General features: G+C 40.5%; 1 protein-coding gene and 1 long non-coding RNA gene across 2 annotated transcripts in view; one reads left to right on the forward strand and one right to left on the reverse strand.

Moving 5' to 3' along the window:
• Positions 1 to 15,539, reverse strand: part of LOC134671722 (uncharacterized) — a 144,350-nt gene that overhangs the window by 113,965 nt on the left and 14,846 nt on the right. The gene's annotated exons all lie outside the window — the stretch shown is intronic.
• The window catches only part of LOC134671715 (tafazzin), a 35,232-nt gene continuing 21,033 nt past the window's right edge, over positions 1,341 to 15,539 (forward strand). Inside the window, exons 1-3 of the mRNA XM_063529548.1 lie at positions 1,341 to 1,621; positions 3,995 to 4,120; positions 13,513 to 13,667. Coding sequence (XP_063385618.1) covers positions 1,507 to 1,621; positions 3,995 to 4,120; positions 13,513 to 13,667 — 396 coding nt within the window. The 5' untranslated portion in view covers positions 1,341 to 1,506. The remainder of the gene's footprint in view (positions 1,622 to 3,994; positions 4,121 to 13,512; positions 13,668 to 15,539) is intronic.

Raw genomic sequence — 15,539 nt, forward strand, 5'->3', positions numbered from 1 at the left:
TTAAATTACATAAATTACTATAAGACATAAATAGGAATATAAAACTAAAACTAACTACAATTAAAATAACTAAAACTAAAAATTAAAAATACCTATCAATAATAACTTACATGTAATGTAAGAATAAGAATAAGAAGTAAGTAATAAGTATATGGCATACTACCTACGCTACGGTTTCCTAAAAAAATATTGTGACTGGGACATACGAACGGACGGGCAGTGGACTTGATGATAATGATGATACTTGCCACTTGTTTACGGAACAATAAAAAGTTGTACACTGCAAAAGTGCATATTACATTAAGTTACGATCATCCTTCGTAAAGTTGACAAAATAGCATTTGCAGTATTTGCACTGATCAGTCTCTCAGAACAACTTTTATGACGAATCGTGCACGTTATATTTCGCCGACCTACGAGTAAGTAGGCAACTGAGACGGATTTCGATTCATAATATTATTTATTTTATCAGTCGTCTCAACAAATTTCTAATCACGCCTGGGCTATAAATAAATAAAATAGGACATGGTGCGAGCTCACTTTCTAACCACATAAGAAGAAGCTTCCTAAATACAGTGCCTAAATCGCATCCAGGCCATAATTGTTAAAAAAAAAACAGTGCCTAAAATATAGTGCGTCAAGCAAATCTTGTCAGTAGCAATGTAAAGCAAACTAAAGTAGGGCAACACTCAAAGAGTAGTATTGCGCTAAGAAAAGCAGCAATGTACTATGTACATCGAACCAAAACTTTTTTTTCCGCTGAGCGCGCCCTGTTACGTACGTCAATTCAAATTGTCACTCGTGGATTCTCTATTGAAAATGTTTGAAATTGTAATTAAATGGTATGGACGGACAATTTAAAAGCGGTGTGTGGTGAATTTGAAGATCTCAAAATAAAATTAGAAGTGGAATATGCCGTTAAACAAGAATGTAATGAATAAAATCATTGCTTCAGCAGATAGATGTCCTATTGGATTTTAATATTTTATTAGATTTATCAGTTGGAACTGTAGGCATTGTAGGCACGTTAGCTTTGATTAAGCACAATTTTATTTAATATATTGGTATTTAATGGTGACACAGCAGAAATATCTCTTGAAATAGAATCGATTCAGAATGTAAACAAAGATGATGGCTGTCATTCGCGATCCACATTCCACAGATAAAACACAGATGACACGCGATTTTCGAATTATTCGAACACAGTGTTGCTAACCCGCGATTTTTCAAATTTGCCGCCGTTTGCTACTGACAAGATTTGCTTGACCCAGTATATCAATCCTTCGATTTGTACGAAATTGAGTTGACGTTTGAATAACGCCTTAAAGTTAATTCTGGCAACACCACCGCCGAGCTGTCAGGCACGCCTTGTCAATTGTCATTCATTCAGTACTTCGTACGCACGAGCGTAGTGTCGCGAGAGAGAATATAATTGATTTTCGTCGTGTTTAATCACAGTAACAATGTTGTATTAGTGTCGTATAGTGTATAAGAGGAGTGAACAATATGGCTTATGATATAACGTGGATTATCCCGCGGCTGCGAAGCCCGGGACGGTTGTGGACGTGTGCGAGCTCTATAACCGTGGCTGTTGTCGGACTATTCAGCAAATTTATCGTAGGTGGGTATTCTGTACACTCAATTTACAAACACCTGAGTCTTAAGACTCGTTCTCGCGTGCCGTGTTTAGGAAATAAGTGAACTAGTTCGCTGAAACTGGTTATTATGTTGCTTGCATCAGACGGACGTTATATTTACGTCCTTTACAGGTCATGTCTGTACCCCGAGAGGTCAATCCCCTTTCACAACCCCTAAACAAGTGATAAGTGACCTCACAACATGTTTAAAAACGTAATAGTGATAAAAACTTATGAATATTAATTTGTGAATACTGATTAACTAGTTTGACCAGTTATGTGTTAAATAAGCATTATATAAATAACTTGACAATAGATGTACATATTTATTACTTAAGTTTGGAAACTTGTGTGACGGTAATAATTGAATATTCACTTTGTAACTGTTATGTACGATTTCCACAGACTGGCTGGAGTCAGGCTGCACCGCAGCGCATTATCAATATGCCTATACATTATGTATGCCAGAAGCGAGCCGGAGTGGTCCATACAAATGTGAAATCAGCTTTGACACTGCCCGTTCGGTGGGAATCATACTTTAATAACCTTGCATTGTCATATATTAAAGTTAGCTCATGAAAATTACCACTAATTTTTTAAACTGCTTTTATACATTTGTTTGTCAATAAATGATAAGATGTTGACAATGTAATCATTTTAAAATTTGACATTACTATAATCTAATTTTTTAATTTGCACCCATTGCCGCCCATTGCATATTTATTGCGATGTACTAATATGATTTTTAATGGACATCCTGTTAGAAACCATTTTATCTTATTCTATTCAATATTTACTAGAAATATTAAGCGATAAATATAAACTTATTCATCATTCACTATTATCTTCTCATATTTAATATATTATGTATTGCAGTAAGTGCAGTAACACAATATTAACATTTTCACAGTAGTATGCAGTCTGTTTGACTCCACACATGGTTAATTGATGAGTATAGATAAAACAACACGGCAAACAAAAATATACATTCTCGGTAGAAGAAAGCGGCCTAAAATCATTATCTACATGTATCTAATCTTATCATTGTAACCAAATTTATATATTTACAAGTTAAGCAATAAATATTGTTTATGTTAAGCAATAAGCATTATCATTCATATCATTAACGCATTTGATAAACATTTCATAACTTTGAAAGAATCTCAAAGTTAAAACACAGTAATTCTGTATGCATCCCATACATAGACCACATTTTAATTTTATTAGTTTTTTTTTTTCAAAGTAACAGTCACAATTTCTATAATTATCAAAATTTCTAATTGTTGTGAAAACCTTTATTGAACACGAGATATACATGGGTGAGTGGGTCTAGGCCTCTTGCTACGGTAATTTCTAATAGTAAGTATATACAGAATCTTATCTTTGATAGATATATGTTTTTGTTTATATGATGTCGTCAAACACTGGTCAGGCAACAGAGTGCCGTGAATTTTCTATGGAATTGCCTGGTGGTACCACATCGGCAGTGGATTTCGGTTTTAAATATATTTTATTTATATTTACAAGTGTAAAATATGACAAGAAAGCATACTTTCTCAAATTAGATATTTTTTTTATATTTGGAAAAAAGTTTTCATTCTTTATAGGTATAAAGTTTTGCACTGCATTCACAATTTTCTTTTGAATAGTTAAGATATGTTTTTGTAATGACCCCTAATGAGAGTAATTTTCTACTATTCCTATTAATCAATTTTTCACCATTGTGCATTTCTTAGGCGTATATACGAATAAGAATATTTCCTGTTAAAGTATCAATATTAATGAGCTGTCAACTGGAGCTTATCAAATGCGTGTAAAAACAATACGGTCGTGTTTATTAGCCTACTTCGTGCACGCGCGCTCGATTATTAGATGATTTATCAACAAACAAGAAATATCTGATTGTAATACTCTGAGAGCAAAAAATTTGTAAGAAAGGGATAAAACATAATTTAAATAATTATTCTTGGGACGACCGACTGGTAGCCGTCCGGTGGGTCGGCCCATCGCGAGTTTGTCGCGGCTCTCACGCGTGAGTTGTGCTGCCAACACGCGACAAGCCGCCTAGTCGCGCCGATCTGTCTCTTCTCGCGCCTGTCGCGGCAAGATGTGCTAGAGGTGCAGGTATCGCTGGGAAGACAGTGTGGCGGCGGATCTGCTTCAGCTTCGCGTCAGTAACTGGCAGGAAGTTGCTCAGGATCGGGACAGGTGGCACGCTCTCGTTTCGGAGGCCAAGATTCTCTTTGGATCGCTGAGCCAAAATAGTTAGTTTTAGTTTAATTCAGGCTCGTTAGGTTTTATGAATAAGGTTAGATTTTGCGGATCTTACTCAATGTATCATTGGTATTTTGTTACAGAGTTCCTGAACAAAACTACAGTATACAATAAGGAACAGCTTACGGCGGCTATGAAGAGGCCTCCGGGAGTGCCTCTCATCACAGTGTCCAACCACCACTCGTGCTTCGACGACCCTGGCCTCTGGGGTGAGTGGCCTCTAGGCCTCTTGTTTCGGTAATAAAACTACAGTATATATAATAAGGAACAGCTAACGGCGGCTATGAAGAGGCCTCCAGGAGTGCCTCTCATCACAGTGTCCAACCACCACTCGTGCTTCGACGACCCTGGCCTCTGGGGTGAGTGGCCTCTAGAGGCCTCTTGTTTCGGTAATAAAACTACAGTATATATAATAAGGAACAGCTAACGGCGGCTATGAAGAGGCCTCCAGGAGTGCCTCTCATCACAGTGTCCAACCACCACTCGTGCTTCGACGACCCTGGCCTCTGGGGTGAGTGGCCTCTAGAGGCCTAGGCCTCTTGTTACGGTAATAAAACGATAGTGTACAATAAGGAACAGCTGACTAAGGCCATGAAGAGGCCGGCGGGCGTGGCTCACATCACAATGTCCAACATCCTCCACAGTGTCCTTTAAGCCACTTAATAAGCGATCTTTAAGCGTGTCCAATCACCATTCATACCGTGACAATATCGGCCTCTGGGGTCGGTATTGGTCCCTAGGTCTCTTAATTAGGTTATCCCTACTACGCCTATCGACGCGGATTCGGAACTCATGATAATATGAGCTGTTCTATCATCCATCTGAGTTCTATCTCCTTTTTGGAACATTCTTTTTATGCTCGTACCTAGAAACAAGGTTTATAAAGCTAGGAAAACGGACATAAAATTTAATAGAATATATTTACTCAATATGACATGAATGACATCGCAGTCTTAACAGTACACATGTATTGCAACTATTGCAAGTCACCGTCGGGAAGTTAAAAGCCTTCGTGTGCATAATTTATTGAAAAGTGATCACATACTTACCTAATAAATATGGTTGCAGTTTTACGAACTTGATACCTTTGAAATTGCGACATACAGACGGAAGTTTACCTGTCTGTCGAAGGCAAATATTCCTTTCCTAGTGTTAATGACATTTCTTTTGCAAATCGTTTTATAGATAGCTTGAACACCTAGACGGGTTTTTTTCGCTTGTGCTGTCAAAATTCTAAATTAAAATAAAATATCTTTGCTTTGCTCGGAAAACATATAAAAACTCAAAAATGCGGGTTTTCCCACAGATAAGTACGACCTAATTACATCGATTTTTCGCCCCCGAAAACCCCCACATAGCAAATTTCGTCAAAATCGTTAGAACTGTTTCCGAGATCCCCGAAAAATGTAAATTGATATACCTACAATAATTGCTCGTTTAAAGGTACATATAAGAATTTTAACTAGTTGACGCCCATCGCCCCGAAAAATTGTTTTAAATGTAAATGTTATGCATTACCTTACCTATGTGAATTTACTCCGAGATGTGAAGTGAAAATTTATATTCATACGCCCATGCAGATATATAATATGTCAAAATCATGGATAAATCGTCCCGAATGACCGCTGAAACCAGAGATAAGGACATTGGGAGTCATTGCGTGTCAATTACCTAATAATAATATGAAGATTAATAATATATTGGGTAACATGTGGCCGATAAGAAACATAAATATAAATATGCTATCGTATAATTTGAACTTTGGGAATCTTTGTGGAGGTCACGTACATTATATCTAGTAGCACAGAATAAAAAATAGTACTAGGTACAGAAGACTCACTCTCTAAGAAAACGCGTCTGTCACGATCAGCACAGATATTGCCGCTAGGTGGCGACAGCGCCACGCGCGGCTTATGGCAAACCCCAAAATTGGTGTGGAACGGATGTACTTTTAGCTACCTGTAGCAAAGCGACGAATTCGCGGAGTGAGCCACGCCTGCTAGTAGTAGTAGTAGTAAAACACTTTGATATACCTACCTACTATCGAGATGGGACAAAGATCGAAATCTCGCTAACTAAAGTAATAAACGAGGAAATATCTTGCTCACTTTTTATGAATGGAGGCGTATTTTTTCACAAAGGTTTATAGTATTTTTGTGTCAATTTAATAAGCTGTTTCGCGTAACTATATTTTCATAAAATGCATTGATTCAAAGTTAAAATCGAACTTAGAATTTACCAGAACCCTTAGTGTAAATTTCATTCGATAGCGTGACGAGCGTTCGCGTTTTCGTTATGTCTATTTTTGTATGGGATTTTAATAGCGCGCCAAGCGGGACGTTATGGAAACTTAAAATCCCACACAAAAATATAGTAATGCAATGCTATGCATGCGTACATCGCGTCACGCTATCGATAGTAGGGATATAGGCCAAGCAATAAGAAGTTATAGATGGAAATGCTAGGAACACAATTTTTGACTACGTAACTTTGTTTGGACTAGTTAGGAGGTGAACATATCAAAAGTCCCCGGCTGTAGCCCCGGTGCTGGGGGGTAGAGGGGGGAAAGAAGGTCTCATTTTTCGGTTTTTCACTTATATCTTGGAAATTTTGCGTCTTAGCGACATGATTACTAAGACAAACCAAAAGCTGATAAAATTTGTTACAAGTTTTATTCAGTCAAGTTTTTCGATATCTTGAATAGTTTTTGAGATATCCGCTCTTGAAAGTTAATTTAGGGCTTTCAATTTTATCTTGATATCTACATTAGTGACGCTGCTAGACAGTGTTTGGTATCATTTTCGTATAAATCGGGGGTGCTGAATTCAGTTTTGGTATCACATTGACACCATTCCTAAGAAAAAACATAAACTTTAAACAAATACCTTTTTTTTAAATTCCTCTTCACGCTTAAACCGCTCAACCGATTTAATTGAAATTTGGTATACAGATATTTCGAGTCCCAAGACAGGACATAAGATATTTTTTATCTCAATAATCATCCTTTAAAGTTGTGAAATGGAGTATGGGGGGAATTCAACTTCGTCGACGAAACTGAATTCCTGAGGTTAATACTGCTCAAGGTAAGGTTTGAAGTCATGTTTGGTATCACTTTCATCTAAATCACAGATGTATTCCGTCCTAAATTTCTTCTAAACCGGTTCAGCGGTTACTGACTCCCCATACAAACTTCCACCCCACTTTTCACACCCTCAAAAGATGCTTTTGGTGATAAAAACTATCCTATGTCGTGTATCGAGATTTAAACTATTTCTATACCAAATTTCAACGAAATTGGTTCAGCGGTTTAAGCGTGAAGACGGATTTAAAAAAATATTTATTTTTAAATTTTGGTTTTACTTCGGAATGGTGTCAATGTGATACCATAAATGAATTCAGCACCCCCGATTTATACGAAAATGATACCAAACATGGCCTAACAGCTTCACTGACGTAGATATCAAGATAAAATTAAAATCCCTAAATAAACTTTCAAGAGCGGGTATCTCAAAAACTATTCATGATATCGAAAAACTTGACAGGATAAAACTTGTAACTAATTTTATCAGCTTTCGGTTTGTCTTAGTAGTCATGTCGCTAAGACGCAAAGTTTCCAAGATATCAATGGAAAACCGAAAAATTCGACCTTCTTACCCCCCTCTACCCCCCAGCAGCGGGGCTACAGCCGGGGACTTTTGATATGTTCACCTCCTAACTAGTCCAAACAAAGTTACGGAGTCAAAAATTGTGTTCCTAGCATTTCCCTCTACAACGTTTTTTGAGCATTCATTTCTTGACCTAATAGTAGGGATATCGAATGAGACACTATTTCCAAATATATGTTTAAAATTTGGTTGTCTTATTTTGGGTACGAATCATAACGAACTATGCTTTCAAAACAATACTAAGCCAGCGATAGCGATAGGCGAGACTATCATCAATCACAGATTACCTATTATTATCAGATGATAAATGTCGCGACACCCGAAAAGGTATAATGAGTACAATGAATGGCAGATTGAAATACGATTTCCACCCGAAACCGAAGACGAAATGTGGACACTTTTTCATAGGAAGATGGTCGTCAATACGTAGGTACAGTCACCTGCAATTATATAATGTTACTCATCGAAGGCCGCAAACATATGTGACACGCTCCTGTCGCTCTACAAACAATGTTGTGTCAGATATTTTTGCCGCCTTCGTTGTGTAATATATTGTTGCAGGTGACTGTACTGTCACACTTGACACGACCCTGTAGGTTGTAATCCAGTAATTAAACCTTTTACGTTCCACTGTCCATAAGTATATCTACTAGTAACTATAGATTATTAATATAAAACCTAAATACCTAAGTTAAGTACTATTAACCAGAAACCAGAACTCACTTCAGCAAAACTATCATTCTCACGCCCATTGAACTGTGTTCAATTTCTATTTATAGTTGAATATAGATTATCGTTATTATCAACTATGAGAACAATATAAAGAGCTACCTATATCATTGTGTTAGCGGCCACACCGTGTTTACCGAGACTGACTGAAATAGCAAGACACGTTCGACGTTCGTACGTTTCCGTGAAATAACGATGGATAATTATGCACTACACCTGTAGGTACCTAGATAGGATAGGTAGGAAGAGAATTAAAAAACCGGGCAAGTGCGAGTCGGACTCGCGCACGAAGGGTTCCGTACCATAATGCAAAAAAACAAAAAAAAAAGCAAAAAAAAACGGTCACCCATCCAAGTACTGACCACTCCCGACGTTGCTTAACTTTGGTCAAAAATCACGTTTGTTGTATGGGAGCCCCATTTAAATCTTTATTTTATTCTGTTTTTAGTATTTGTTGTTATAGCGGCAACAGAAATACATCATCTGTGAAAATTTCAACTGTCTAGCTATCACGGTTCGTGAGATACAGCCTGGTGACAGACGGACGGACGGACGGACGGACAGCGAAGTCTTAGTAATAGGGTCCCGTTTTACCCTTTGGGTACGGAACCCTAACTAGATACTACATAGTTTTTGTTGTTGCTAAAAATTGTTAACAAAGAAAGTAAGGCGAGTAGAAGTTTTGTGGAAATTGTATGGGGGCGGCTTTTTAGCGGCGGGTTCGTGACGTTCGTGTGACTCTAAAGGCTCCTCTTCACGTTGGGCCAACGCCAATGCCAAGGAGGGACGCATTTATGCGTTAGAGGGAGCAAGTGATATTGCTATCTCATTCTACCGCATGGCTGCGTCCCTCGTTGGCGTTGGCGTTGGCCCAACGTGAAGAGGAGCCTTAAGAGTCCTTGAACTACCAGTTCGTATTGTTAAGGGACATGTCACACTGCGTCCGATTCGCACATATGCGCATAGCGTTGTGTCGCTCAAATTTCGGAGCGACGCGCGAATCGGACGCAGAGTGCCATGCCTCTAACGCATGCAATGCATGCATTTATTTAATATCTACTATCTATAAATCTATATCTACGCAATATTTTCAGTACCTAAGTGAATCAATTTTCTTTATTGTACATGACCAACTAGAATAGAAAGAAAAGGAAAGAAAGATAACTATAGGTATTCTACAATAATACCCAAAATTTACTAAACCTCTGTTTTTGTCTCTCTTTAACAAACACAAATATCGGCATGAAAGATAGGGACAAATATTATCAGCGCCTTGTAAGATTCGGCAGACATCTTGACGCCATGTTTCTTTATCTTCGACTTCGTCTAACGCCTCGGAGTAATTAACAATGGAGACGCCATGTCTAAAATTTTCGGTACAAAATAGTCTGCCGTTTTTTGCGGGGGAGGGGCACATCAAATGTATAGGTACGTCATGTCAGATAAACGTCAGTCCATACATATGGTTGACATGTGGTTGACCATTGGCCGCCTATTTTCGACAGAGGGGAACGCCTGTTAATGGCGGCTCCATTGTTAATTACTCCGAGTCTAACGCCCACAAAGTCGCGGGTATGAGGGTGGTGTATAAGAAGGTAAAGTTGAACATTAGTGTGATTTATTATCAAAATACATACATAAACATATAGTTAGACTTGACCTATATGTCACTATCAGTGCGGTCAGGCGATGTGGCGTCACAGCCTCAGAGAGGTGGTTACATATCACACTGGCGCCGCATCCGTTCAGCGTGATAACCGCCTTGCATGTCACACTACTGTCACACAATGCCAGGGGTGCGAAACTCCTGACTTCGGTCAAACTCGGCTTCGCTCGGCTCAGCATTGCTCCGAGCAATTATGAGGGTTGGCACCACTTGAATTCCTTTTGCGTGCATGACCACAGATAAGATAATCACTTGATTTTTGACAACCCTAAATAGCCGAAAGGGACAGTGCCATATATTAAAAAGAGACAGCATGATTCGACCCTGAACCGCTGTCAAACTTCGTTTTTGTAGGAAGTTTCCTTTCTGTACGGTAGTACTATTAATTATTCAGTGACAATGCATAAAGCGGTTATTACACCGGTCCGCTACATCCGGATCCGTGGAAAGATGGCGCGGCCGAGACTCGTGTCAATGTGCACTTTGGACGACTGTCCGACTAGTACAGTCGCCATCAGATATATCGGAGCGGCCAAGGCGCTCACAAATATCTCAACACGCCTCTATTGTCAGGGCGTTAGAGTGCGTGTTCAGATATTGTGAACACCTCGGCCGCTCCGATATATCTGATGGCGACTGTAGCATGAAAGCGACACTATGAGCGTCTCCCAAGTGTCGGCGTCTAGGTAAACAACTCTATGGTTGCTGCTTGACGCTGTGGATCCACTTGATCGCCAGCGATGAGATGCATTAAATTATAGTCGCACCAATAAAAGTCTGCAATGGATTTGATAGCCCACGCAGTGTAAGTGTTATTTATACGTCCAAATTTCATAGAAGTTTGACGTTTAAAATGACACTTGCACTGCGTGGGCTATCAGAATCGCTGCAGACTTTTTACGGTCTAACTTTAATCATTAACACAGTGTACGCACTGACAGCGAAAAGTGTCAGTGTTACTAAACCCGTTCGCGAAATAACTCGCTTCTTTCTAATCGCCACCGGTCGGACAGCGGTGTGATAGTTATATAGTTTTTTTTATAACTCGTCAAATTAACAGTTCTGTCTAGAATCCTTACCAATTATTGTGTCTAGGATTCAAGGTAAAGAACTCACGGTCCACGGTCAATGACACGAACGATGGTATAGAATCGGTAATCGATTACTTGCACATGTAGTACCTATATATTTAGTTTGACGACCGGTCTGGCCTAGTGGGTAGTGACCCTGCCTATGAAGCCGATGGTCCCGGGTTCGAATCCTGGTAAGGGCATTTATTTGTATGATGATACAGATATTTGTCCCTGAGTCATGGTTGTTTTCTATGTATTTAAGTATTTATATATTACATATATCGTTGTCTGAGTACCCACAACACAAGCCTTCTTGAGCTTACCGTGGGACTTAGTTAATTTGTGTAAAAAAAAATTTCCTATAATATTTATTTATATAGTTATCTGCAGCGCCTTTTGAATCGAAAAATTATCGCTAGGTATATCGTTAACGATTGGCAATTTGGCTACGCGCCCTGTAAAGCCCCATTTAGACGGATCAAAAACTTGCATGCGATTTCCGTTACTTTGCAGTATTTGATCGATCAGCTCAATTCAATGTACGAGTAGGTAAGTACTCTAGTGTACAAACAGCAACGCTCCTAAATGTATATCGGGTGGACCTTATTATAAAAGGCATAAGGTCCACCGATGTACAGTTAACTGTGTCGGCGATGGTACGGCCAAGGAATTTAATTTCAGTACCATTTCGTACCTCAAGATACGAGATTTCCTACCGACTTTCATATTGATTGACAGTCAATAGTGTGACAATGTAGGTACGGAATGGTACGGGCTTTTTTGACTGTACTTTGTATTTAGCAATGTTTTGAATATTGTATGGAAGTTTTTGAACCGTCTTAATGAGGTTTTAATGTCATATTTTCTCTCTTTTTCGTTTCGTTTTAATGTCGCTCCTGCACTGTAATAATATCTGACACACTTTCGTATCTAATTGTAGAGCCAACATATTACTGCAGCCTATTTCGATTAAATTATATAAAAAAACGGGTTGCACTCCGGGAGTGCCGGCAGAAGTGAAATCTCAATGACATTATAAAAGTTTTTTGATCAGGTCACGTGTCCGTCTTACGAAGCGTCTTACGTCTTACGCTCTCGCGAGTTTAACATTATTTCCCCATCACAAAAAGTGCACAGCGCCGCTAAAGAAGTTTTCACTTCAAAAAAATGTTACTTTTATGTTACAATGCTGACATAGAAATAACACGTGTCGTTTTTTGTTTTGATCGACTTATAGCTGTAAGATTACTTAATAGCCGCTATGCGTGAATACATTTACCATAATTAGAAACAGATTAACCGCTCACACCTCAAAAGCCCTTCACAAACAATAATTGTGAATTCCTCCGAAGCAGGCTAATTGCCGGACAGCCTTGACGTCAGTGAAGCAGGAATAGGGTCAATGTCTTAGTTGATAATGTTTGATAGTAGGCCCGGTCGTACAGACGACCAAGTTTAAGACTACGCTTTAACAGGGGCAGCATAGACTACGCTTTAACATAGGAAACTAGACCGTACGGGTTTTCGGCTCCGTTCAACTCGTGTAGTATAAGCTCTTGTCTAGTGAGTAAATGATCTGTGTTCTGAGCCGCAGCTTAGGCGTCGGACAACTAATTTGGGTGCGACCTGGGTAACTGGAATAGAATATAATTAACCTAATTTCCGAACGCTAAACCAAGTAGGTGGTCATTCTGTTGTTTGATTTTAAATATCATTACGTGATTTATTATACGTGTATTTTTATGGTTGAATCACACAAGCCACCAGACGCCCTAGCATAGTAAAATGATAATTTAGTAAAACCCGCTTAAGAAAATCCTGAAGGTACTTCGTAAAAAATGCGTAGGGGGGAATCATTGTGAATAATGTAGGAAAAAAGTTGAAGAGACGAGCGTATTACGCAGAAAATCGTATAAAACGTTATCGTATTAAGCAGGCACTATATAAAGCAATTCTGATTGTTAGAGCCGCCATATACGGACTGCTTGAGCAGTAACCCAGTGATCAACATAAACGGACTGCTTTTGCAGCTTGACTGCATGATGAAATTCTCGCAGCCAACCGCCCGAAGCAGTTGCATCTGCTTGAGCGGTTCGTGTATTGCAAATGACGATTTTGTATTGAAACTGCAGATCACCCAACGGCGACCGCTTGAAGCTGTTGGCACTGACTGCTCAAAGCAGTCCGTGTATGGCGGCCCTTAAAGTGTTTAAACTGACATTTGAAAACATATAATTAATCTAAACTCTTGCCCGCTGGCGGACCGGCACGGCATGCGAAAGGATTTTATCTGGCCGGCCGCCGCGCGCCGGTCCTATGAAAATAATTAGTATCCTATGAAAATAAATGTATTTAATTGCGATTATAGTGGACCTAGCACTATAATCGCAATTAAATACATTTATGCTACAATTCTGGCCCTCTTCTGAGTCTCGCTCTAACTAATCGATCTCTTGGTTTGTCCACAGGCGTGTTAGACGCAGGCACGCTAGCCGGTTCCATGGGTCGCCGCATGCGATGGTCACTCGCAGCACACGACATCTGCTTCACGAACGCTCTGCACGCCGCCTTCTTCGCGCTCGGCAAGTGTGTGCCGGTCGAGCGAGGGGCGGGGGTCTATCAGGTACTGTAGCTTTTCTTCTACCCTTTGTGTCCACAGGCGTGTTAGACGCGGGCACGCTAGTCGGGTCCATGGGTCGCCGCATGCGATGGTCGCTCGCAGCACACGACATCTGCTTCACGAACGCTCTGCACGCCGCCTTCTTCGCGCTCGGCAAGTGTGTGCCGGTCGAGCGAGGGGCGGGGTCTATCAGGTACTGTAGCTTTTCTTCTACCCTTTGTGTCCACAGGCGTGTTAGACGCAGGCACGCTAGCCGGGTCCATGGGTCGCCGCATGCGATGGTCGCTCGCAGCACACGACATCTGCTTCACGAACGCTCTGCACGCCGCCTTCTTCGCGCTCGGCAAGTGTGTGCCGGTCGAGCGAGGGGCGGGGGTCTATCAGGTACTGTAGCTTTTCTTCTACCCTTTGTGTCCACAGGCGTGTTAGACGCGGGCACGCTAGCCGGGTCCATGGGTCGCCGCATGCGATGGTCGCTCGCAGCACACGACATCTGCTTCACGAACGCTCTGCACGCCGCCTTCTTCGCGCTCGGCAAGTGTGTGCCGGTCGAGCGAGGGGCGGGGGTCTATCAGGTACTGTAGCTTCTCTTCTACCCTTGGTGTCCACAGGCGTGTTAGACGCAGGCACGCTAGCCGGGTCCATGGGTCGCCGCATGCGATGGTCGCTCGCAGCACACGACATCTGCTTCACGAACGCTCTGCACGCCGCCTTCTTCGAGTTCTTCGCGCTCGGCAAGTGTGTGCCGGTCGAACGAGGGGCGGGGGTCTATCAGGTACTGTACCTATCATTTCTTCTACCCTTTGACATTAAGGGCCACATGCGCCATCCAGGGTTAAGGGGCCCACAATCTGTGGGCCTCTTTAGCTACTAACTCGGGGTTAACCGGTTGAAACCGGAGTCACCAGTACAATTTAAACCCGTGTTAACGGATAACTCCGAGTTACTTCTAGTTCTTTCCATCCACTTTAGCGATGTTATCGACCAGGTACTGCAAAGTTGCATCCAGTGAACGCATATATTTAGTATGGAAACCGCCTTTGTACGGCCCCGACACTATCATTAGCGATGACATGAAATTTCATGACGCTCCAGCGTTTGGTCCATTCAGGTCATGACAATCCTAAATCTCCCCACACACTTATCAGTATTTCTATCAGTATTTTCATCATTACCTTTCACGGGGAATTTTAAGTTATTATTTTCCTAACCGTTCTTAGTTATGTTGTAGTGTACGCTTTGAAGAACACAAAACCAAGACATTATTCAATCATCGATTCAAATATTTCTAACCTGTCGTAATTATACTATGTACTGTGGCAACTCTATGCCCGATGAGCCAGAAAAATGCAGAAAAAGAAATAGTTACTTAAAAAGAATATTTATTTGTTTCAACCTTTTCGTGCGTGCGTGCGCCATGACTGTGTGAAAGATTGGTAGTTAAAAAATGTATCCAAATATTTTTTTTAATTCTTACCACGAACCGGGAATCAAACTATTCTTAAAGTACAATCAGCATCATATAGTAGGTAGCATCCAAAGTACCTATTCAAATAGTTCGGTACGCCATACATACCTATTATATGGTGTACCGAACTATTTGAATACTTTGCATGCCATCTACCCTACTATACGACGCTGACTGTACCTACTGGATACTTCTGTTATGTAAGAATGTATACGTATTTGGTTAAGAAAAAAGGTACCTGATATGTAGAGATTGCAATCCGGTCCGGCGGATCCGGTAATCCGGCCGGATCCGGCACATTTTTCTAGATACCGGATCCGGCAAAATTCACCGGATCCGGTCTCGGATCCGGTAAAGTGAATCAAAGCGCTAAAATATAAAATAACAGCTTAAAACACTGCTAAAAT

Source organism: Cydia fagiglandana, chromosome 16 (assembly GCF_963556715.1).
Source record: "Cydia fagiglandana chromosome 16, ilCydFagi1.1, whole genome shotgun sequence".
Lineage (NCBI taxonomy): Eukaryota > Metazoa > Arthropoda > Insecta > Lepidoptera > Tortricidae > Cydia > Cydia fagiglandana.